The sequence below is a fragment of the Prosopis cineraria genome, unplaced genomic scaffold (assembly GCF_029017545.1).
Source record: "Prosopis cineraria cultivar Desert tree isolate PC_DT_omini unplaced genomic scaffold, ASM2901754v1 PC14, whole genome shotgun sequence".
Taxonomy (NCBI): domain Eukaryota; kingdom Viridiplantae; phylum Streptophyta; class Magnoliopsida; order Fabales; family Fabaceae; genus Prosopis; species Prosopis cineraria.
This window is the reverse complement of record NW_026555345.1, coordinates 29,394,703-29,421,356: the sequence shown is the minus strand read 5'-3', so window position 1 is coordinate 29,421,356 and position 26,654 is coordinate 29,394,703. Positions and strand designations below refer to the sequence as shown.

General features: G+C 29.5%; 3 protein-coding genes across 3 annotated transcripts; all 3 read left to right on the top strand.

Annotated features, from left to right (window-relative positions):
• Nucleotides 1-872: 872 nt before the first annotated feature.
• Nucleotides 873-2,367, top strand: LOC129292461 (hevamine-A-like). The gene is made up of 4 exons (XM_054930010.1): nucleotides 873-911; nucleotides 1,429-1,576; nucleotides 1,697-1,965; nucleotides 2,047-2,367. The coding sequence occupies exons 1-4, from the start codon at nucleotides 873-875 to the stop codon at nucleotides 2,365-2,367; spliced, it is 777 nt and encodes a 258-aa protein (XP_054785985.1).
• Nucleotides 2,368-9,564: 7,197 nt separating this feature from the next.
• LOC129292460 (acidic endochitinase-like) lies at nucleotides 9,565-10,533 on the top strand. The gene has a single exon (XM_054930009.1). The coding sequence runs from the start codon at nucleotides 9,565-9,567 to the stop codon at nucleotides 10,531-10,533; it is 969 nt and encodes a 322-aa protein (XP_054785984.1).
• Nucleotides 10,534-25,061: 14,528 nt separating this feature from the next.
• Nucleotides 25,062-26,030, top strand: LOC129292459 (acidic endochitinase-like). Its single transcript, XM_054930008.1, has one exon. The coding sequence runs from the start codon at nucleotides 25,062-25,064 to the stop codon at nucleotides 26,028-26,030; it is 969 nt and encodes a 322-aa protein (XP_054785983.1).
• Nucleotides 26,031-26,654: the final 624 nt, after the last annotated feature.

Genomic DNA, 26,654 nt, shown 5'->3' with positions numbered 1-26,654 from the left:
AAAAGTAGTTTCTCGCTCTGCTGCTCTTGTATTGGAGACCCCTCTTTCATTAAAATCAGTAACTCAGCCCCATCTGGTTTCCATGCTCATCCATAGACTCATTAAAAATTTAAATGATCTAGATTTAATTTATTATTATATATTATATTTATTAAAATAAAAAATTTATAAAATTATTAAATTTTTTATTTTTAATCTGATCTAGATTTAATTTAACAAGTTCAATTTAATATTAAAATTTTTATACTTGATGTATATTAATTATTCATATGTATTCTGTCCAGTCATTGGAATGAGCAGACAAATCAATTCCGTAAGACTAGTGCTATAGATTAAATAAAGAGAGGATTCAAATTGGTGTTCGAATAGGGTAAGAAGGAAACTAGCTAGTTGTCCTTAAAGAACGCAAAGCCAGCTATGGTATTGCAAATATGTGTGTATAGATAAATTTTTTTTTTTGCCAGAATGTATAGATAAATAAATATGTTGATACTTGATACACTCATTATTATTTTTATATTATTTTCTTTCCAAATATTTGTTAAATATGAAAAGATTAAATATTTAATTCCACAACAATATATGGTTGATGCTGCTCTTGCAACTTGGTGGTCCCGTTATGCTGCGCTTCGCAGGACCGGTGCTAACAATTTGATTTTTTTATTATCATAAAAATGAATATATGTGACATTACATGTTTTTAAATATAAAAATAAAAATAAGAATAATTTTGTGTGTGAATGTAATTATATTTTAGCTGGTGTAAAATATCATCAGCCACCAGTTGTGTCAAATTTTTCCCCCAATTGTAATCTTCTGAGATAAAGTAAGAATCAATTAACCAGCAAAGTTATCCCCTGCAATAAGATCACATGACATCGGTATTGTTGGACCCACTTGTTGATGATGGAGTAAGAATAAAAAATTATAGGCAATTACAACGTTGAAATAATGCATTCATCATTAAACTAATTTACGGAGAATATCGATTAACGATAGATGTTAATTAAAATGAAAAATACAACAAATACTTGAAGAAGAAAAAAATGAAACGCATCCCTATCTATATCTAACGTAACATTACAAAGATCAATTAAGATGGAGGATCTCAGACTCAGTCCCCCTCCTAGTAGGTTGCGTGGTCCTGGAAGCAGTGGTCCTAGATAGCTACGTTTCTATGCATAATACATTTCCGATCCGTTCCTCTTGATTCGTATATAAGTAAAATAATTTGACACTTATGCCCCTAGCTCGGCCCACTATAAACTGGTCGCTCGTCTCTTTGCTTCTCCGATCCTGAAACAAGAAAGGACATTGCCTTTAATTTGCTTGTCTCAAACCTTCTTACATGGCTTCCAAAATACAAGTTCACATCCTCCTCTTTTCGCCCTTCTTGCTCCTGTCTCACTTTTGACCTCGTCCCTGCAGGCTTGTCCAATTGTCACCTACAGGGGACAGAACAGGGATGGAGAGTTGGATGCAGCATGCAACACCGGAAAGTACGACATCATAAACATAGCATTTTTGAACACCTTCGGCAATGGACAAACTTCAAACATAGAACTCTCGGGGCATTGTGCGTCCTGGGGTGTTCCTTGCACTAAATATGCCTCCCAAATAGCCACATGTCAAAACCTAGCCGTCAAAATCTTCCTTTCTCTCGGAGGAGGCTAGGGGCCCTATTACCTTTCTTCAGCTGAAGAAGCCAAGGAGGTCGCAGACCACCTCTGGACCAACTACCTCAGTGGCCAAACTGGTTCGGCAAGCCTGCTCGGAGATGTGGTCTTGGACGGCTTTGATTTTGACATCGAAAATGGTGCAGACTTGCACTGGGATGTGCTTCTAAAAGAGCTCTACGCATACAGCCAACAAAAGAAGTTCTACTTATCAGCAGCACCGCAAAGTCCAATCCCAGATTACTACTTTAACACTGCCATCAACACTGGGCTGTTCGATTACATTTGGGTCCAGTTCTACAACAGCCCTCAGTGCGAATACACCGATGGTGGGGATACTCAGAAACTTATAGATTCATGGAACCAATAGACCACCGACTTCACCGCCACCAAGTTCTATGTCGGCCTCCCGGCGTCTCCCGAAGCAAATGGCGGTGCTGGTGTTATGTCCCAATTGGTGTGCTCAACGATGAGATTCTTCCGAATGTTTCTACCTCTGCCAAGTTTGGTGGGGCGATATTATGGAGCAGGTACTATTATTATATCAGGGTACAGCGATCAGATCGTGTGTACTACCCCTAAAGCTTTTAACGTCGTACGCGCGCCGTTGGTTGCCATGATGAAATCTGCCTCGGAGGTTCTCTCTGTCGTCTTTTATCGTAGTTCTAGTGTGACTGCAACCTCTCTCTAGCTACTATATATCATGTACGTACGGGATAAATTGTGGAACGCTAGTGCCTTTGATCGTCAAGTGGCAATTTGATTCTAAACAATTTGTCATCAATGAACAAAAGTTTAATCAATCGAGATAGTATAGTGGCGGCAAATGCTCCCACTAACTTTGAGAAAATTTACAAGTTAGTGTGGTAAGTTTTTAATATTAACCCTATTATTTAAGTCTTCTGAAATTGGAAATCCATCAATTTATAAACTTTTCCTTTTTTAAAAAAGATAGAGAAAATTTATGTTTTATAAGAAATAATAAAAAGAGCAAAAATACTAAAAATAAAAGGAATATTTCACATAAATTCATGATTCTCAATTTTCAGATCCCATCCACATTGGGAGGAAAGGAATGCGGGGCATCTCCTCAAAACCATGTGGTTTTGGAGAGATTTGTTGAATGTTAATCTTATAGTGTTTCAAAAGGAACTATGAATTGATTAATAGTATCAATAATCACCATTTAATTTCATTTATTTCTCATTATTTCCCAAAACTGTTTTTAAATTTTATTTATTTCTCATAAATTGATGTCATTAACAAAGATTCATTGAGATTTTATGTACTAAGTTTTATTGCTTTAGATTTGATTCATAAGTGAAAGATGCTAGATTCAAAATTATTATATTGCATGTAAATAACTCAGATGATTACGTTGTTCAAATGAATATAGGCCTTAGTACATATATACTAAGGTGTGAACTTGGGCTAATAAAAAGGTTTAAAGAAGAAGTGGGCTCAAACGCATAATTGTGCACAAGTTAGATGTGATACTACTTGAAAATTTTTCTAGAGACTATTTTGTGATGTTACAATATTATTTGTATAAAATAGCCTTCCAAAGTGCTTTTCCTTTTGAAATTAAATATGTGAAAGATTGTTGAATATTTTGTAATATCTTATGATATTTCAAAAGGAATTATGAATTGATTAATAATATTAATAACTATGTAATTTTATTTATTTCTTATTATTCCCCAAAACTGTTTTTTTTAACTTTATTTATTTCTCACTAATTGATGTCATTAACAAAGTTTCACTGACATTTTTGTGTACAAAGTTTTATTAATCTAATTCTGGTTCACAATCAAAATACATTAGATTTGAAATAATTACATCTCATATAAATAACTCAAATGATTGTGGTTCTTTTGACACATTTTGGGAAATTGTTGTGGTTGTGTTAAAAAGTAAAGTCCCAATGCTCAAAAGAATGGAAGCCTTAGGACATATAAAATAAGGTGTGAACTTGAGCTAGTAAATTTGTTTAGAGGAGAGATGAACTCACGTGCATAATTGCACCTGAGTTAGTCGCAATATTGGGCAATTTTTTTGGAAACTATTTTGCAATGTTATAATATTATTTGTAAAAAATAGGTTCCTAAAGTTTCTTTTCCTTTTGAAATTAAATGAGGGGGATTGTTGGATTGTTGGTATTTTACAAGGAATTATGAATTGATTAATAATATTAATCACTATTTTAAATTATTTATTTCTCAATCTTTCCTTAAATTTTTTTCATGGTATTAAGCTGTCACACCATACTGAACTTCCAAGCACTCTCCTCTCCTTCTCCTATTGTGCTTTTCCTGATCGTGATTTCCTCTATTATGAGACCTTGTTTTTTTTTTTTTTGTAGAAAGAGTTTGTTTAATCTCGAGGATCACTACTGCATTTAATCAAGTGTGACAAAATAGTTTTTAAGAATAATATCCAGACAAAACTTGAATTTCACCGGATATCCCAACAAGATTGATACCACCACATCCCACGAAGAAGGACTTTATATGGGGCAGCAAGATATATCAAATAAAATGGGAGAGATGTAACTGCATGCATTTCTTAAGTCTACAGGATATGGAACCCCACTTCTAGCATGTCTGATTTTAAAACGTAGACTACACTCAAAATTAGCACCACACAAATTGCATAATTCAAACCCAAGTTTGTCAAGTTAAACTTTCAAATTTCAATATACATCGTTTTTACTTTCTTTTTATAATTTACTTTATCTTAGAAAATGTGGGAAACGGCTTTGTTTTGAGGATGGATTTATCACATCATCCTCTTATTATAACAAAAATTGGGACGCTATTTCCATCTATTCTATCGGTAAGCAATGGCTAGTAAGCCGAAATCACTTTGTATTTTAAGTGTCTTTCTCCCACTGGTCCGTCAGCTTCAGTTGTGAAATAGCGCTTAGGGCATCCTCTGTCTTCCATTCGTTGAATACAACTTGCTTGGCCTTAAATTGCTTAAGAAAAAACTCATATACTTAATTTTATATATTTATTTAATGTGTCAGTTTTTAATTAAATCAAGACATGCATGCAGATTCTTTTTATATTATTTATCCTATATCAAATTCTTATGAGTAATATTATTAACACATTAAAATTAATTTGTTTTGATTTAATTGTATAAAAGTACATTAAAAATATAAGGTCAAGTATCTAACACCCCCCTTTTTTTTTTTCTATAACAGCTAAGTTTCTAATTTTTGTCCTTCATTTAACTGGTTTTTTTGGCACATGGTTCAAGTTCTAAAACCACATTATATATATATATATATATATAATGATTTGTGTAAAACGACTTCTCAACATGTTTTGCTTTAAGGACAAAATTTTTATTACTCTTACAAGAGAAAAGGCCAGTATATATATGCGAGATAAATGCAGGGTATTAAAATTTTGAATAAATTCGGCATGACTTTCCTATTTTCCGAGTTCAAAGGAGGACCCCCTAGGTGTTTTTTCAAATATAGATGAGGCTTCTTTAAACTTGAAGACCTGAGACCATGTTATGAACAGAATTGTCCATGAAGTTGTACATAATATCAAATAGTTAAATTTTAGTTGTACATGATAAAATAATTCCCCTTTTTAAAAGTAAGTAAATTTTAATCAATTCACACATTATTTAAACAAGTTATTTTAACATAATTATTATATCTCATAAAAATATCATAAATAAATTAGAACACAGATACTTAAACTAATGTCGAAGCTCAGGGGCCAAAAAAAAAAACTAATGTTGAAGCAATCAATTTTTTAACTCATGCCATTAATTATTATCCTCCTCTCTCTCAGACATCTTAACTCTCATGTTAATTATTTTATTGGTGCTTAGTGACAGTAACTGGAGACCAAGTTCAGGGTGTTTTGATTTGGGTGAGAAATCACGAGTTGCACAGTGCAAGGGTAAATTCGGAAGGTTGAAGATTTTTATCGCAATTAGTGCTCGAGCTAACAGAATCTATTCGTATAACCATGAGAAATGAATGAGCTTCTATAAAAATGGAGTTTTGGCAAAGTACTTCGTATTAGTAAAATTTTATTTCTGTGAAATTGTCCTATATTTTGAAATAACAAAATATTTTTAAAATTATCTCATAATTTAGGATGAAAGAAATATTATATTGTCTTAAAATTGTCCAAAAAAAAATACAAATCAAGACCACCCTTTTCAAAACAAAATCCCACCACTGGTCCCTACAGCTCCGGTAACAGCCAGCATTGGCGATGAGGTATTCGATGGTGGTTGTTGGAGCTCCAATGGTGGTAGCCAGAGCTTCAGCAAAAGTGATACATGAATGACTCCTTAGTCTTGTTTATCAGACAGAGAGTAAAGAAAAAATTTAATCATATTTATAATGTATTTGTCAATTCTCAATACTCATTTTTATATTTTTGCTTTTATTAAATGTTTTAAATAAAAATACCACTAATGAAATTTAAGAGCATTTATTAGGATAAAAGTGAAAACTTATTAAATTTTAAGATAGAGTTAATGCAGTTTAAGATTTTACCTAGTAAAACATGCTAGAAATGACTTATAAATAAAGCAAGAGGGAGTATATTTAAAAAAACATAAAATAATATAAGGGTAATTTTGTAATAAAAAATTTGAGACTTGATAGCAATTTGGACATTTCATAGTGCTTTAGATAAATGAATGAGTGGGGTGCATGATCGCTAGAGATTCGAAGTGGGGCAGATAAAAAAGGTTTCAGTTAATTTGTGTGTTTGTGAGGTACTGGGTAGGAGGTAAAAAAAAAATCATTTAGTTTAATTGTTATTTTTTAAGTTGCCTATTTTCAGAAATTGAAAGCTGTCAAAAAATAAAATCTTTGAGACAAAAGTTTTACATTTTGAATAAAAACAAATCATCATTACCTTATAACTTGTGGTTTAAACTTTTATTTGGTAGATAGACAAGTGATTTTCACTTTTAGAAAATATCCTGCGGGTCTAAAATTTTTTCTAATTTTCTTAAACTTTTAAATTATTTATTTTAAAAAAAAAATTCAGAGGAAGGCCCACAGATCCATCTCTGGATGTTGTTAGCACAGAAATTAACGATATCTTCCTTTGAATACGGCATGCCGTGTGACTATGCTTTTATTAATACTGAGCACTGTACCTCCATGAGGCCTTTAAAAAATATCGCTTCGTGATGTGAGAATCATCAATTATTAAATGTGATTTAAGGTGTGTTTAAATTTTAGTAGGATATAATTGATTGTTCAAAAATTAATTAAAATAATTAATTTTAAATATAATTAATTATGTTATGAGATATATATAATTGATTTATAAAATTGATTAATAAAATTATTTTAATCATTTAAGTAAAACTATATTTTTATGAAAATATATTTAAATATTTCTGTTATATGTTAAAATTAATTATGAATTTAAAATTATATTTTTCAAAAAATATTCAAACACCCATTATATATATCAAAATTAATTATGAATCTGAAATTGTAGTTTTCTGAAAAATATCCAAATAATCTCATAGATGTCAAAATCAATTATGAATGTAAAATCACGGTTATTTCATGAATTACTATTACCTCCTTTTTAATTTATTTTTTTAATTATATTTTTTTAAAAAAATTATCCAAAAATTATATAAATTATTTTAAAAATCATATTTTTTTATAGTTAATTTTGACATGTATAGAAGTGTTTGAATATTTTTAAGAAAACTATAGTTTTAAGTTTATAATTAATTTAAATATATATAACGAGTGTTTAAATATTTTTAAAAATATATAATTTTAAATTTATAATTAACTATAATATGTAACAGCGGTGCTTGGATTTACTTTCACAAGACTATAATTTTGGCCTTTAAAATTGATTGTTTATTAAACCTAGCTTATTATTATAGGGAAGGACTAGAAACAGTACCTAAACAATTCAGGGTCCGTTTGGATTTCAGTTGGATATAATAGATTATGAAAATAATTGATTAAGTGGTAGATTTTAATCATTATTGATTATGTTATAACGCAATCTGTTTGGATACTATTTTTTTAAAATTAATTTTAAAAGAATTGAAAATATTGAATAATTTAATCAAAATTAATTTTTAGCTATATAAATTACTATATAATTTAATTTTTAAATATCAAATATTAATTTTTTAAATATATAAAGTTTAAATTTTATTAAAAAAAGGAAAAAGAAGAGAGTTTAATTTTATTTTTATTAAATTATGTGCTTTCTTTGTAATTTTTTCTTGAGCCTGTTTTTTTGTAATTTTTCCCAATATTTTTGACAAACGTTTATCAGAAAGCTGATCGAAATACCTTATGGGAAAAGGCGTGTATGGGGTCAAAATTAATTTTCATTCTTTTCTGACCATTTGGCTAATTTACTGAAAAAATTAATTTTAGAGGGAAAGAATGAATTTTTTTTCCTATCCAAACACACTCTCACTTTGGTAAGCAAGCAACGGTACCTCCAAACGCAATAAAACAAAGGCTAGCTAGCTAGTTGGTGCTGTCTGGTCCTAGAATGATGCCAAATTAAGTACCCCATTCCATCTTATTTATAAAGAACGTTTTAAAAAATTTATTTAATTTTATTTATAAGTCATAATATAATTTTTTAAATAATATTTAAAAAATATTTTTAAAATTATTTTTTATGAGAGAGAAAAAATAATATAAAATTATTTTTTAAATTTATTTTATGTCAACATATTTAGAATTTTACTTTTTGCCACACCCCATGAACCTTTCTCTTTCCGGTTTCACTTGTTTCACAGTTCGTTGCATCATTCAATTATTGAACGCCTCCCGTATCTCGCGTCCTCAGAGCACTGAGCGGCCAAATTCTGACCGTTTATTTCATATCTTTATTGTTCAATCAAATTAATTTTTTAATATTTTTAATATTATATTTATTAATATAAAAATTATATTAGATCTGGACTGTTTTTCACAATCATTCATACTCATCACTTTTGACGAGATTTTAACCCTCCAAATTTCAATTTTTTTATTTTTAATTATATTTATCAAAATAAAATTTTATAAAAAAATATAAAAATTTTAATCAATCTGTTTATTACCAATCATCTGGATGGTCCATTTTAGTATTAAAATTTTTTATAATTTGATTATCTAGATATACTCTATATAGTTCAGATGTAATATATATTGTCTAATTTAATATCAATTTTTTTATAATTTTTATAAATTGATGATTTAAATATACTCTAGACAATCCATGTTTAATATTAAAATTTTTTATAATTTTTTAATAATTATAATATTAAAAATTGATTTAAATAAACTATAAAAATTATTTCAAAATGAAATGAAAGGTTAAGATTCGGCCACACTAATGAGCGCTCGGCCCTCATCCGAAATTAAATGCGACCGCCCCCTATATTATACACAATATTAAACAAGAATTTCTTATCGTTGTTTTGTTTTACTCCCTCCGCCAAAAGTAAAGTGTTAAAAAATATAAGATAATTTTAAATTTTAAATGTATAATTAATAAATTTATAAAAAAATTTATAAATAAACCACACAATTTTTTATTTGTAAGTAAAACATTTTATTAAATAAAAGTAGATATGAAAAGATGCTATTAATTTAAAAGACAATTAACTAATTTATTATCAGTGGAATTCAAGTGAAAAAAAGTCTATTTTTGAAAGCACAGGTATATATATAATAAGATCAGTTCCTTCGCTCCATATTTTCCTCATGTGTATTGTTTTCTTATAAGGAAAAGGACAGAAAGAAAGGATTTTGACGATAATACCCCTTGCCCTAGCTCCTTATAAATAGGCTGTTTCCGTTGCTCCATGTACGACAAGAAGCCATTACCTTCGCTTATCAAATCGAGCTCGTTCCATGGCTTCCAAAACACAAGCTTCGTCTATCACCCTCCTTTTGCCCTTGTTGCTGTTGTCTCAGTACTTCAGCACTTCCGATGGCTCTACCTATCACTATGTCACCTACTGGGGCCAAAATTTTACCGAAGGAGAAGGAGAGTTGGAGGCAGCATGCGACACAAACAGGTACGAGATAATTAACATAGGATTCCTCGATGTCTTCGGAAACCATCAAGCTCCAGAAATAAACCTGCCAGGACATTGTGAAGAGTACTCCGAGGATAACCCTTGCTCCAAATATGCCTCCCAGATAGCCCATTGCCAATCCCTAGGCATCAAAATCTTCCTCTCTCTCGGAGGGCCCTCCGGGAGCTATACACTTTCTTCAATTGCAGACGCCCAAGAACTTTCAGACTACCTCTGGACCAACTTCCTCAGCGGCGAACCCGGTTCGGAAGGTCCACTCGGAGATGTGACCTTAGACGGCATTGATTTTGCCATCGAAAGTGGCGGGAACGTGTATTACGATACTCTTGTGGAATTCCTCAACCCACACCGCACTAGTGAAGGTGCTCGGTATTTCTACCTATCAGCAGCACCTCATTGTGAATTCCCAGATGACTACTTAAACATGGCCATCCACACTTGGATGTTCGACTACATCTGGATTAGGTTCTATAACAAGGCTTCCTGCGAATATTCTGATGGAGATGCTCATAATCTTTTAGAAGCATGGGACGTCTGGATCACCCAAACCGTTGACAAAAGTCATGCCTTCTTTGTCGGCCTCCCCGCGTGTGAGGGAGAAGAAGGATATATCCCAATTGCTGATCTCAAAAGGAAGGTCATTCCAAAAGTAAAATCGAGTACCTTTTTTGGAGGGTTCATGTTGTGGGAGGATCTTGTCTGCAAGTATAGCGACAAGCTCGAGGCTCATGATCACCTTAAGGCTCCAATTGCAATAGAGAACCTGAAACAATCTGCCTAGGATGCATTGTATCGTCTTGTATTAAGTACTCTGTTGTATCCAATATTGGAGGCTACTTCCGACACTGATGAACTATCATCAATGTCAAATTAAATAAAGCTTTCCTTAATTACTTGCGCGTAGTAGTTCCTGAATAAATTAATTCAACTTTATTTACTTCTTCAATCAATCTTTACTTTCAGTGATATCACTATATTGAACTATGCTCTCTCTAATCTTTATTACAAAAGATATTTTTCAGAAGTAATTTACGCTCATTAATACAAGGCATTAAATGAGATATATTAATTATGTTTTTTCGGCATTATCCTATTTAAACTCGTTAGCTATGTAAAAATGTATAATATAAATTCGAAAATTTTCATTTTAATATGGATAAAATTGAACATTTATTATATTCTTAAACAAAGTTAATGATATAATTAACCATCTCTCGTTGATTTTGATGAAGTGGTTAAAGGAGCTGTATAATAGAGTCCAGAGGCTCCACAGGGAGTACAAAATCAAGAACCAAATGATGATATTTATAACTCAAATAAATAACAAGGTAGAATTGGTATGATTAGATAGGTATTATTTCTTTCTTCGTACAAGAAACCTTTAGTAATTAATGTTTTAAGCGAGTAATATATCCTAAGCTTAGCATCTAACTACTGGATCAAAACATCTAATTAATTATGGATTTGGCACTGGCAGGTGCACATACATATCTTGTATGATTAACATTGTTGAGATTTGAGTTGAGTTAATTTTATAAAGACGTCTACATGCAGGAACAATTTACAATAAAAATAGCCTAGTATAAGTACTACCTGAATAAACAAAACACAAATGCGCGAGTTCATCAAATTAATCAACTTATTGCAATCCCCTTTCAAAACCTCAAACAACTACTTAATTCCCCATATGCATTGTCCATTTGCCACATCAAATAAACCTCATGGGAAACGAAGAAAGCAATGTCCAAAGGAATTCACTTTGGAAAGCATGCCTCCAAAGGCAATTATTTACCCAACGAGATGAGTATGAGGAACTGGAAGCCCCCGCCTTAAGGAATGCTCCGGCTCAACATAGATGGCTCTGTTGTTGCCAGTGGACTTGCAGCGTGTGGAGGTACTGTTCAAGATTCTCAAGTCAACTGGGTTTCGGGATTTAGACATAGCTTGGTTCGATACCCAATAGCAATTGCAGAGATGCTGGATGTTCAGACGGGATTACAGATGTGGAAGCAACGAGGTCTTGATAAAATCCAAGTGTTTATTGATTCCTTAGATGCAGTGAATCTTATTTGGAGGGATAATCTGATAAATCATCCTTTTGAGACGGATATTCAAAACACACGAATACTTGTGTGTGAACTCGGGATGTTACTTTGCACTATGCCCGTAGGGAATGTCTGCAGGTCGCCGACTTTCTGGCAAGACAGCTCACTTGGAGGAGGAATGCCTAATCGTTTTTGATGAATTTCCAGATGTCTATATTAACTTAGGCTTGAATCTTATTAGGTCTGTTAACTACTAGTCAAGCTTTTGCTTGCCTTTTCGTATTTAAAAAAAAAAAAAAAAACCAAAGGAAAGAAACCTCCAAAACAGTACGTTAAATGCAAATCCAGATCTGATCCCGTTCCCTGCATCTTGCTACTAGTCATTGCTTTATGCTCGAATTGCAAAGTACATAGTTTTTCTCTACTGTGCTTCCCTCCTCTTCCCCACCCCCCAAAAAAAAATTTTTTTGGACGATATTGGGGATTCATTTAACTGGGTTTTTTGGTACATGGTTCAGGTTCTAATGTCACATTATATTCATAAAAAATATTTTATTATTTTTTGTCTTTTGTAAAACGGCTTCTTAATCAACATGTTTTTCTATATTATTAGGTTGGGGGTGTTGTGTGCTTGTATGTGATGTGAGCGTGTGTGGACCCTTCTTTTCTATGAGGAAGGATTAATTAGATAGGATATTTAAAAAAAAATTATTGTTTAAAAAAAAATAAAAAAATTAAGGAAGCCATGGCTTCCTGACCCTATTCCCTTGTTTTAGCCACTGCCTTTATTGATGCTCAACATTGTACCAACGTAAGGCCATTTAAAAATTGGTTAATAAGAGTATTTTTACATGCCAACTATTCAATCAGTATCTTAAATTTACATATGATGCAATTTTTGCTTTTAGTATTTGAAAATGGTGTATTAGGTTCGCTGCGGTTAAAAAAGTTAAGTTGGATAGTTTGTAGATAAAAAAAAAAAAAATGACTTAAAATCATAGAAATGGACCATAAAATTGCACATAAGTATTATATAAGAAAATGAATTTTGATTAAATCCCTAAAATAATGGTTAATTAGAATCATATTTTGTTATTTTACGTGGGTGAAAAATAGTATTTGTATCAGTAATTAAAAAACATGATTGATATTAATTTTCTTATAGTTTACTCATGTGAGATTCTATGGGTCCCTTTATGTAGTTTTCAAGTTCTTTTATGTATTTTTAAGTCAATTAATAGTTAAAATCAACTTTTTTAATAAAAAAGTGTTCAATGCATTATTTTCAAGTTAAATGTTGAATGGAGAAATTACATCATAAAAGTTTAAAATACCGGATACTTTTAAACAAATAGTTAAGGGATAAAAATATTATTTAATCCTTTAAAAATATCACTTCATGATGTGGGAAGCAATTAGGGAAAATCACAATGAAGCCTCACCCAAAGAATTCAATTACCCTAAAGTCCTATAAAATGCCCAAATTGCTGCCAAGTCCCAAATTCTTAATCACAATAGCACCCTTACATTATCTTATATTTTTTAAAAAATATAATCCATCTATCATTGTCGCTGAAGCTCTGGCCACTAATGCTGAAGCGCCGACCACTAGTGCTAGAGACCTCCTCGCCATTGTTGCCAGTTGCTGAAGCTCCAAGGATTGGCGGTGGGATTTTTTTTTTTTTTTTGAGAAGGGTTGTCTTGAATGTTTTTTTGGAAGGGTGATCTTTGGAGGATTAGAACCCAATATCACATGGTTTCCAAAATATTACTTACTTAAACTCGTTTTTCATTTTCTTTTGTCATGTTGTCATTTTTATATTCCCAATTATTATTTACTTAAACTCAAATTATTATTTCCTAATAGCTAAATTGTCATTATCCTTTGTTAAGTTGTTATTTTCATATACTCAAGTTATAATTTTTCTTTACCAAATTATCACTTTTATACTCTCAATTGTTATTTTCTTGAATTATTTTTTTCTCGATATTCAAGTTATTATATTTAAATTATTACTTTCATATATTCAAGTTGTGATTTTTATTTTTAACCAAGTTGTCATTGATAATGATTTTTGAAAAGCCACGTGGTTGGTGTCGCTCATACAGTGGCTCAAGTTTGACAAAAGAAACAAAGACAGGGGAGCAAAAGCCGGTTCTTTCGCCACGTCACACGGCAATATTGTCCCTGCATGTATATTTACGTATCTATCAGACAGGATAATGCGTTCTGCCATGATTTTTACAAATAACATCGTGTGCAACAGTAACTACAAAATAATGGCAACTTGAAGGCCTAAAAAAGAACAAAATAAAATAAAAGAACCGTGTCGGTTGTATACGGTATGAGAGAAAAAAATGGGATGAAAGATAAAAAAAATTCTATTAATTTTATTTAATTTTTTCTAATTTTAGAGCTTCTCAATTTATCTTAAATTTTTTTCAAAATAATTTCTAAGTTATGTTGAATATATTTAGAGTGCACGTGAACACATTTTATAAGTTCTAAATATTTAATAAGTTAAATTCTTATCCCAAAAATTAAAATAAATTTCATTAGTTATAATTTATTCATCTAGAGTTACTTTTTATTTATAAGTTACTGTAGAGAGTTTTTAAAATAATTTCTAAAGTTTTTAGAGTTACTCATAGTTATTTAGAGTTTCTTAAAATTATTTTCTATTACCCCAATACAATCCTATAGTCATTACTTACAACTTTACAAATCTGTCCAGTTCTTAGGATCTCTTTAATTTTAACTTCACCTACATATAATGATCTTAGCTAGAACAAACATTTTAGGACACTTCATTGGTCTTAAAGAAACGTCAACCCACTCTTAAAATATCCGAATATGGCTCCTCAACAATTTTTCTCGCCAACCACTTGCATTCTCTTCTCTCAATCTCTCAGCAGCTACGGCCGCCGCCGAAACAATAAAAAGGATATAATACCCTTAAATCAAGCCTGTGGTGGACCACCTGCCCGCCGTTGGTTGTATAAATATTTTTTTTCCTTTTTCAAATGCTTTTTCCCTTTTTTTTTTTTCTTTTCGTTTTGTTTAAATTCTATAATTAATATTTTTTTTTCTTTCTTTCTTATATATGTATATCAAAATTTTTACTTTCCCCCATGTTCTTTTAATACTTTAAATATCTGGTCTAATTTATTTACTATTAATCAAGGTGCTTTTGAAAACCAAAAAATTAAATCATAAGTGTATTTGGTTTCAATACAATTTAAATAATATTTAAGTAAATATAATTTCTTAAATTAAAAAAAAAATTAAGATCCTATTTACTTACTTTCACTCATAAATTTCTCATTCCTCAAAAATATGGTTTGAAATTAAATCAACAAAATTTATCTCATTTTGAGTAAATTCTCCTTACTCAAATAATTGCATGGTAAATTCAAATTACCATGGTATGGTTTCTTCTTAATATTAACTAAGTCCTAAAACTTAAGATGTTACGATTTTATCTTAAACCTCAATGCTATACTTGGTAGGAGAGAAAAGTGAGAGGGATAGAAAAGTAGGAGGTGGGTGAATAGCATTTTTTCTTGCTTGGCTATAGAGAGAAGTGGGAGAAAAATAACACATAAGACCTACATGTTTTCACCTCTAATTTTTCTTTCCAAATATAAAGAGGTTTTGGAGAGAAAATTTTATTTCTAAATTTACCTACTAATTTTAAATTTTATATTTGTAGTATAGTTATATTTTGATATTGGACTTTTGTTAAACAAGTAGTATATTCAATTTTTAGATTAATTAGAAAAATGCTAATTATAAGTTTTTAGGTAAGTTCTTATATTTGGTTGTAGTTTCAAAATTTTAAGATTAATATATATTTAATAATTTAATAAATAACATTATAAATTGGATAAAATAATTTGTAAATTTGTTTTTATTCAATCAATAATATATGATGTAAATTATTATATATAATATGTTAAAATATCAAATTTCATTATAAATAAATATTTTTATAAATAATAAAATTATTATTGTCGATATAAAATTAACAACTTTTCTTTTCTCCTCTTTTTTCTTGCTCAGCCAAGCATGCATAATGAAAATATCCTATTTTCTTTTCACTTTTTTTATCTTTCATCCTTTCACTTTTCTCTTCTCTCCATTTTCTCTCCTTTTTATATATTTTCCCTTGCGAGCCAAGTGTAACATAATTTAATCTATCTTAAATGCAACCTTATCATATATTTAAGCCCAAAAATAATTCAATGAAACTTTCTGAATATGGAATTTAATTACACTGAAGTTTTATAAAATGCCCAAATTACTACCAATTCCCAAATCCCTAATTACAAAAATATCCCTACATGTTTTAGTTGCTATTTATCTAAATTCGAGTTGTTATTTTTTGATACCTAAGATGTGATTCTTCTTTGCGAAGTTATAATTTTTTTTACTTAAATTACAAGTTATTTATTTTTTATACCTAAATTGCCATTGCATACAAGTTGTCATTTTTATATACTTCATCCATTTAAAAATATAAAGCATTTTTTGAGGAGTTGGATGTTCAAAATATAAGAAATTTTTAATCTTTTGAGGTTTAATCATTATTTTTTTTAAAAAATGCCCCTATTGATAATGATTTTATATTTATTATAGGATGTTTAATAGATATAAATATAAAAGATAGATTTAATTAAAAAATATATAATTGCCTTATTGAAATGTGAATTTAATTAAAAATATTTTATATTTTTTATGGAAGGTAGTATTTAAATTGTTATTCTTTCTTTTGTCTGGTTTTGTTTAATAATGGTTTTTTAAAAAGAAGGGTCGTTGTGTCTCTGGTGGTTCATATGCCGACGCAAGTTTGCCAAAGCAACGAAGACAGGGGAGCAAAAGCCGGTTATTTCGCCACGTCACACGGCAATAGTGTCTTCGTATATTTAGCTATCTATTACAGTAGAGAATACGTTCCAGTGTGTGTGTGTGTGTGTGTTTTTTTTTTTTTTTTAAAAGAGAATAACAAGGCAATCCCAAGCTTGGACGGCACGAAATACAAAATCTAGTATGTTTTTTAGAAATAACATCTTGTGTAACAGTAACTACAAAATAATAGCAACTTCAAGAAAAAAAAAACTTTAAAATTCTCCTCAATATAATTAATTACTCTTAATTTTTTTGACAATTGAGCTTAAAAAAATGACATATTATCAATAAACTTGAGAATATTTAATTCTGTTGAGTGATAATTCTATCAAAAAAATTAAAATAAAATAAAAGAACCATGTGGGTTGGGATGAAATAAGATGAAAAATGATATTCAAATTTTTACCTAAAAATTAAAAAATAGGAATAATAAAATGTTTAGTCCCTTCTTAGCCTCAATTATCTATTTGATCTCTCCAAGTTTAATTTGTATAAATTTAGTTTCTTATATTATCATTTAATAAACACAACAACAAGATAAATATCATGATATCAAATACAAGGGTGGAGCCGGAGAATTTTGTTAGGGGATCGAAATAACAAGGCATGTATGATAATTGAAAGAATATTAAATCTCTGTATATCACTAAAATAACATAAATATTTCAACTTATATATTTATATTCAATTTTACTTATATATATATATATATAACAAAAATAAATATATATTTTTATTTTTTAAGTTTTGTTCATTAATTTTTCATGATATAAGAATAATTAATTATCATGTTTATGATAAAATTTTAAAATTTTCTTCTCAATATAAATTATTATTAAATTGGTGAAGATTTTATCTTTTTCATAAGCAATGAATAATTTAAATGTATCTTTAGGATTTAAAGTTTTGTTTAATATAAAAAACTTTATTACTTGCTTATTAGATTTACAATTTAATTTTTTTACTTGATATATTCCTCATTCAATATATTTTAGAATTTTATTGTAATACTTTATAAAGTTTGTTAGTAATAATTTTATAATTTCTTTCATCAAATATAAAATAAAAAAATAAAATAAAATTAATATTTTAAGAGCGATTGTAATGTTATCTTGTTGAAAATAAGTACTCCCTACATTAAAAAATGTAAGGCATTTTTAATCGATTCTCACCCTTCAATAAAGTAGTTACTTGCTTTCAAACTAACCTTATCTTTTCATATTTATCTCTATTAAACACCCTATAATAAATATAAAGTCACTATCAATATGGGCACTTTTGAAAAAAAGGCAATAATTATATTTTGAAAGACTAAAAATTTCTTATATTTTTTAATATCTAACTCCTCAAAAATATCTTATATTTTTGAACAGAGGGAGTATATCTTTGCCCCATGACAATTATATATTTAAGTTAATACAACAGTTGAACTATACATGTGTAAAAAACTATAATAGAATTGGAATGGAATTCCATCTAGTTTCTCAAGGCTTCTATAATGTGTCTATTTAGAGGGTTGAAAATATATAACATTTATATTTTATTAAAAAAATTAAAAAGTTAAGGAGCTGTGACCCCTATTGGTTCCCCTGTTTCCACTGCTAATGAAACAAATAATGTTAGTTTGCTATGATTTGCTTTTCACTCTGTTAATGGCTAATAATGGGAAAGTAATTGCCTAGTCCAGATCAAATTAGTCATCGTGCTGACTATATGATAGATAGATAAAATGTAGCGAGAAAAAAAATTTTACGTCATTAAACGTTGCTAACATTTTTTTTTTTTGTGTGCAAAAAACGTTGCTAACATTATTGCAAAACGTTTTCTTCAGTCCATTTCAGCTCTCAACCACGTCCAACACATCGGTGGAGTTCAATCGGAAGTTTACGAATGGAAAAATTTTAGTGGGAAACTCTTGATCAGAAATAATGAAAAAGAGAACCTCTGAATTTGTGAAATTTTATTGAAGGACCGGTATGGAATTTCTGTCAAATTTGTGACGAAAATAACAAAATTATCCTTTTTTTAAATGAACAACAAAAATAACTTATTTGTTCCCACACTATATATTGTTTATTTACTTATGAAATGTTATTTGTTTGCTCACTTTACTTATTTCTAGTCCTGCTTTCACTTGATTTTATTCCAGGGCCATAAACAAGTAAAATGGAAAAACGAACAACATTTCATTAATAAATGAACAACATATAATATGAGAACGAAAAAGTCGTCTTGTCATAAAACCAACATTTGAAATGAAATCAAGTGAAATTAGGCCTCTAAACAAGTAAAATAAGGAAACGAACAGCATTTTGCAAATAAACGAACAACATACAATATGAAAACAAACAAGTCATTTATATTATTCATTTAAATGAGAGAAATTTTATTATTTCTGTCACAAATTTGACAAAAATTCTGTATGGGTCCTTCAGTGAAATTTCACAAATTCAAGGTCTTTTTGTAATTATTTCTGATCAAGAGTCCCTCACTGAAATTTTTCCTTTGTGAATTCATCCACGTCATCTGCTGGCCAGTCGTGTCATTTTCTCATTTTTCTTAGAGATACAGGGACTTACATGTGCAACTTTAAATTAAATAATATTCCTCCTGTACAAAATTATAAGATAGTTTTAAAAATATTTTGTTAATTCAAATTATAAAATATTTTGATAAAAATAAAATTTCATTAATACAAATACTTTACCAAAACTCCGTTTTTAAAGAAGTTCATTCATTTCTCTTGTTTCTATGAATCGATTTTGCTTGCTGTTGCATTAATTGTGATCACAAATTTTAATTTTCCAAATTCACCCCTACACAATGCAGCTCGTGATTTCTCAGCCAAAACATTATGAATTTGGTTTCCAGTTGCTGTCACTAAGCACCAATTAAATAATGAAAAAAATATGTATGGGTCCTGCTGAATAAATTTATTTATAAATAAGATATGCAAAATTCAAAAACTATAACTAAATTTTTTGAACCTAAATATAATTTGAAATGAAAGTACAAATGTAACATTGCTTTTACTTATGGATATGTGGAGGTTTAATTGTAAAAACTTGAAAATATAGTTATAAATTACTAATGAAATAGTTATAAATAATTAGTGTTAAACTTTGTTAATAATGCATAGTTGGTTTATTAAATATGTGAAGCTACCATTATAAAATATCAAATGATAGTTATAAATTATTAATAAGATAGTTGTTAATAATTAGTGTTAAACTTTGTTAGTAATGCATGATCGATTTAACTATTAGATATGTAAAGTTATAGCTGTAAAATATTGAAATGATAGTTAAAAATTACTAATAAGGTAGTTGCATACAATTAGTATTAAACTTATAACATACATAATTAGTTTAATTATTAGATGTGTAAAGTTATAATTGTAAAAGTTTGAAATGATAATCATAAATTACTGATAAAATAGTTGCAAATTACTTGATTAATGTAATGTAATTTAATAGGGGCATTTTTATCTTTGCACCTCAATTTTAAATTACATTTTGGTTTCAAGGGATTGGCTATGTTTCTAAAATTCATGAGACTTATTTGTAAATAAGTCTGCTCCACAGGACCTATATGTAATTTTTTCAAATAATTAACGTGAGAGTTAAGTTATATGAGAGAGAGGAGGACAAGATTTTAAAAATCAAACTAGTCATTTAATTGATTAAGATATCATTTTAAAGGTCAATGATTGGGTCATGGTTGAACCGTGGTCAAACTGGATGTGATTAATTTACTATTTTTTAATTTTATATGTTAGATATTTCATTAAAAGTGATATTTGTAAAATGTTACTCCAAAATAAGATTAAATTAATCATATATCTTCAAAATGATTACAAATTTGTTTAATATTCAAGAGCACATTCATTATATAAAGAAAGTGACATCTTATTAAGTATTTTAAGATGGCTAATCAAAACTAAATTAAAAAGATAATGTTCAAAACAAATATATATATATATATATATAATTAGAAGTATAAAGATGTTATATTTATGCTTATATTAAGAAAAGAGGTTATGATTTAAAAAATCATGAAATAAAAAAAATGACAAAAACAAAAAAATAAGAGAGAAAACTGGAGAAGTGAGAGGTGGTGCTCCTCCCCCACTCCTGGGTTTTTTTGCCCCAAATGGACACTATTGGGGATTCATTTAATTGGGTTTTTTTTTTGATACATTAGTTCAAGTTCTAAAGCTACATTATATATATATAGAATGTGTTTCATTATTATTATTATTATTATTTCGTCTTTTGTAAAACGACTTCTCAAAATGTTTTGCCTTAAGGACAACATTTTCATTGCTTGCAAGAAAGGCCCGCATCGCTGCGAGATTAATGAAGGGTATTAAAATTTTCAAAAACGTTTTGGCATTACTTTTTCCACCCCGGATACAAAGGATGACCAACTAGGTCCAAATGTAGAAGGCTTTTTCAAGAGGCTCTCTTTAAATTGTAGATTGACTGTTCTTTGAGAAAAATTGAGGATGATAAAGTTACCTCGAAAATTAACGATATCTTTCTTGCACGGTACCACACTACCACTATAAGGCATTGAAGCTACATTTAAAAATATCACTTCATGACGTGAGAAGCAATTATTGAATGTGACTTATTGGATAGAAGGAATATAGATAAATTTAATCAAAGAGGCATGCAATTATCACATTAGAACTTTTAATAATTCCATAACCAGTAATCACCTATGTCAAGTGCCATTATATTATGAATTTAAAAGTGCTACACATACATATACACATACATACATACATACGTATATATATACATATATATATATATATATATTCCATTCATCCACATCATATTCCGGCCGGCAACCTTGTCGTTTTCTCGTTTTTATTAGCCAGAGATATAACGAATTGCATGTTAGCAACTTTAAATTAAATAGACATTCATTAAAAAGATATATGATGAACGGAATATGGATGAGAGAGGCTAAATTTGATCTAATGCTAATCTCATCATTTAATTAAAAAAATCTAACATTAATTACACGTTCCACGCAAACGTCTTATTTTATATTAGCTGCTTGATTGGTTCTTGAAATATATAAAATCACAACAATTAAAGTCAATTATTAAGTTACATTAGTCATAGCTACAAATATACAATTCAAAGTTCGGTATATATGAGACATAATATATTATGATAGTAATTATAAGTAATTTTTAAGTTATAAGAGCAACAACAATAGACAAGTCAGGTATAGCATTAAGTCATTATTTTTTTTCTTTAACTAAGATATTTTAAGCTAGTGATTCTTTCAAAAATAAAGCAAGAAATACGATATAAAAAAATAATTAAATAGATAAATATAAAAATAAATTATATTAATATAAGTAATATGTTGGAAAAAAAGATATTATCCTATTTTGCCTACTTCGTGTCATTAAAATTATCAATATACAAATTTTTAGTTTTAATTAGGAATTGCACATATTGAAATTGTAATTAATATAAGTATAAATTATACTAATATAATTAATATATATTTTTAAAATAATATATATAATATTCAAAAAAGGATAAGATGTCTTGATGTACTTCTTCACCTTCCCATGCACCAGCGGTGAGACAGTTATTATTTGTCTGCAAATTAAATAAACGATGTATATATATATATATATATATTGTTTTTTTTCCCTCAAAGTGTGTATCTATCTTGTTATTGTGGGTAATCATGCTCAAGATACAATTGAATATAATATGTGTTTACTTCTCTTGAAGAAAATTCAACCCTTGTTTTGCCATGGAATGGACTTTAGTATCTTCCACTGCAAATTAAACGAACCTCATTTTGCTACATATATGTGTGTGCGCATGTAGGCTGATTAATTTTTTTTTTTATCTAGGCCAAAAACATGTGGCCTGGGCGTTTCGGCCCTCACGCTACCAGAATTCAATTCACATTGCAAAATGAAAATTTCACTGGATAAAATTTGGATTTTTTTTAATGTTATAAAAAATATTAATAAAAATTGACTAAAAATTTGAATAAAACTTTAAGACGAAACCGTTCAAAACTTCAAATTTTAATTTTCGCCATACAGATTTTATCATTGTCCGTCATGTTTTCTTTTCTTTTGTTTTTTTTTTTTTTGGCCTGATGTCCGTTATGTGAATTAACAGAAGGCCTAGCCACTCTAGATTAGAGTAGGCTTAATTTAATTTATTATATATTTTTTGAGTGTTTTGATATTTTGTGAAGAGATCATGTTTTTGAATATTTTATGCAACCGCACGTGTAAATTAATGGACTGCACCAAATCAGTTTTTTTTTTTAATTCAAGAAATTAATAAGCCTACGAATGGATTTGTTTTCGTTACTCCTCATTTTATGAATTTTTTTTTTACAAGAAAATTGTGGGTAAATATAATTGTTGATCCCTATTTGCTTGCCCACAACTGGAAGGGATGGGAATTCCCGTTTATGTTGGAGATGCGTTACTGTAGATTATGGAATAAGACATTAAATCAAAGTTCTTAGACAAATAATGAATGAACTTCAAAAATGAGGAAAACATAGATTGCCTTCAAATCTTGCTCCGCAGTCACCAGTGGCGACGAGAAGCATTCAGATTTCAGGGAAGGGACGTGCAGGCGGGAGAGGCTTTGTATCTCCTTTTCCATTCCCATCGTCTTCATTTTTCTAATTTCAAGATTAATATTTAAACAGTTTAAATTTAATCTCTCATAATTAAATTTTTTTTATAATGCAAATGATTTAAATTTTGATCTAAGAAATAAAAGAAAATGGGAAAGGAAGAAGAGAGATCAGAGTCTGTGTTTTCAATTCTGGGAACAAGCCTGGGTGTGGATATTCCAAAAGGGGAGTCTTTCAGAAGCTTTTCTACTGATCATGGGACAGTTGAAGCACACATGGTTGTTATATTATATATGTTACCTCTCTTTTAATTTATAAAACACTTTTAAAAAAGATTTGATAATTCAAAGTATAAAATACTTTAAGAAGATTAAAATTTTATTGAATAGGCTTATTCTAATATCACTCTTTCACTCTTTATTTAATTTCTATCACTTTCCCTTTTCAATTATTCAATACATTAAATGAATGGTGTTTTTAGAAGATCATATTTTTGTTTTGGAAAAAATAATGAAATTTATATATCAACTGTCCATATTTAAAATTTTTAAAATAAAAATTTATGAAAATTATCAAAATTTTAATAAATCTATTTAGCTATTAATTTAGTATGGACTCTCCTCATTTAAATTGAATGATACAAGTTTAATATTAAATTTTTATAATTTTTATAAATTGACTACGTAGATTAATTACTCCATAGTTTATATTTAACATTTTGAACTTATACTTTTTAAAAAGTACTTTTTTTAAAGTGGAAATTAAGAAATTATCTTTATTTTTAATGTTTTATTTATAAAAATAAGATATATAAAAAATCAAAAATTTAATATTAAATCTAAACAATCTATAATATATTTGAATAATTAATTTATAAAATTTATAAATTAAAAAATGTCAATATTAAGTTAAATCGTCAAGATTAAATTTGTCTTGTCTTGATTGATAATACACATATTTTTAAAATTGTTTATAAATTTTGTCTAGTATTTTCTCTTTCTTGTTTCACTTGTTTCAATCGTTTCATCTTTCAATTACTCCAGTAGTTCTATTTACAAATTAGCTTCAGCATGCTTTATTGGTATAAAAAAAAATTTAAAACTCATTAATTTTGTCTTAAAATTTGATAAATTTTTAATTTTCTTCCTATTAAATATATATATATAATTTAATAACATATTTTTTCTCTTCAACATTTAATGAAGGGTAAAAGAAAAAATTTATAATAAAAATTTAATAATGTGAGTTATAAATAGGTCAAAAATAATTTTTTTCTCTATCCTATAGATAAGATTAAAGAAAGTATTTTTTATTGAACACATCCCCTATCTCGCTGCCCGTATTAAAAAAATAATTTTTCATCGGAGTTTTGTTTTATGTTGGAAGCCTGGTTCCTGTGTTAAACCTTGAACGCACAATGTAACATCTAATATTCCGTCCCTCCCACATTTTCTTCAGTTGTCGCATTGCTCAGATATATAAATGCTTACGTAACTAAATTATTATTTTAAACGCACTATATTAAAAAAAAAATGTCATTCCTTTACCCCATATTTTCCTCATGTGCACTGTTTTTTTAAAAGGAGAAAAAGGAAAGAAAGAAATTTGACGATAAGGACCCTAGTCCTAGCCCATAATAAATAGGTTGTTTCCATCGCTCCAGGTACAACAAGAAACCATTACCTTCGCTCATTCAATCGAGCTCGTTCCATGGCTTCCAAAACACAAGCTTCGTCTATCACCCTCCTTTTGCCCTTGTTGCTGTTGTCTCAGTACTTCAGCACATCCCATGGCTCTACCTATCACTATGTCACCTACTGGGGCCAAAATTTTACCGAAGGAGAAGGAGAGTTGGATGCAGCATGCGACACAAACAGGTACGAGATAATTAACATAGGATTCCTCGATGTCTTCGGAAACCATCAAGCTCCAGAAATAAACCTGCCAGGACATTGTGAAGAGTACTCCGAGGATAACCCTTGCTCCAAATATGCCTCCCAGATAGCCCATTGCCAATCCCTAGGCATCAAAATCTTCCTCTCTCTCGGAGGGCCCTCCGGGAGCTATACACTTTCTTCAATTGCAGACGCCCAAGAACTTTCAGACTACCTCTGGACCAACTTCCTCAGCGGCGAACCCGGTTCGGAAGGTCCACTGGGAGATGTGACCTTAGACGGCATTGATTTTGCCATCGAAAGTGGCGGGAACGTGTATTACGATACTCTTGTGGAATTCCTCAACCCACACCGCACTAGTGAAGGTGCTCGGTATTTCTACCTATCAGCAGCACCTCATTGTGAATTCCCAGATGACTACTTAAACATGGCCATCCACACTTGGATGTTCGACTACATCTGGATTAGGTTCTATAACAAGGCTTCCTGCGAATATTCTGATGGAGATGCTCATAATCTTTTAGAAGCATGGGACGTCTGGATCACCCAAACCGTTGACAAAAGTCATGCCTTCTTTGTCGGCCTCCCCGCGTGTGAGGGAGAAGAAGGATATATCCCAATTGCTGATCTCAAAAGGAAGGTCATTCCAAAAGTTAAATCGAGTGCCTTTTTCGGGGGGTTCATGTTGTGGGAGGATCTTGTCTGCAAGTATAGCGACAAGCTCGAGGCTCATGATCACCTTAAGGCTCCAATTGCAATAGAGAACCTGAAACAATCTGCCTAGGATGCATTTTATCCTCTTGTATTAAGTATTCTCTTGTATGCAATATTGGAGGCTACTTCTGACACTGATGAGCTATCATCAATGTCAAATTAAATAAAGCTTTCCTTAATTAATTACTTTCGCGAGTTTTTGTATGCAATAGCAATATATCTAGTCTTCAACTCTTCATCATCTATTTTAAAGTAAGCTAACAAAAGGCCGAAGATGAACTGAATTTGTAGATGTGTATATATATATATATATATAATATACTTACATTCTATCTCAATTTATGAAACACTTTCAGATAAAATACATATCAATAAAGTTTAATAAATACACTTTATAACTTTATATTTTTAAAATAAAAATATAAATTTTAAAAAAATGCTCTTATATAATACTCTATTCATGAAAGAATATTAAAGAGAGATACTATAATGGAAAAGGTAATATTTTTTTTAAAGTGTCTTATATTTTAAAATGTTAAATCTATTACAAAAGAGTATAATTTGGGACGGATGCAGTATCATATATACTAAGTAAACAAGTTTCTAATAGGAATAGAGTATGAAAGAATCTAGTTTTTAGGGCCTTCTTGAATGCACAGCTAGGGATCTCATCTGTTCATCACTGTGATGAGAT

Excerpts from the sequence above, each read along its gene's own strand:
- LOC129292461 (XM_054930010.1), top strand. The coding sequence starts at position 873 with ATGACATCGGTATTGTTGGACCCACTTGTTGATGATGGA. Across the intron at positions 912-1,428 it reads ACCCACTTGTTGATGATGGA|GCTTGTCCAATTGTCACCTA; the intron begins GTAAGAATAAAA and ends TCGTCCCTGCAG. Across the intron at positions 1,577-1,696 it reads CATAGAACTCTCGGGGCATT|CTGAAGAAGCCAAGGAGGTC; the intron begins GTGCGTCCTGGG and ends ACCTTTCTTCAG.
- LOC129292460 (XM_054930009.1), top strand. The coding sequence starts at position 9,565 with ATGGCTTCCAAAACACAAGCTTCGTCTATCACCCTCCTTTTGCCCTTG.
- LOC129292459 (XM_054930008.1), top strand. The coding sequence starts at position 25,062 with ATGGCTTCCAAAACACAAGCTTCGTCTATCACCCTCCTTTTGCCCTTG.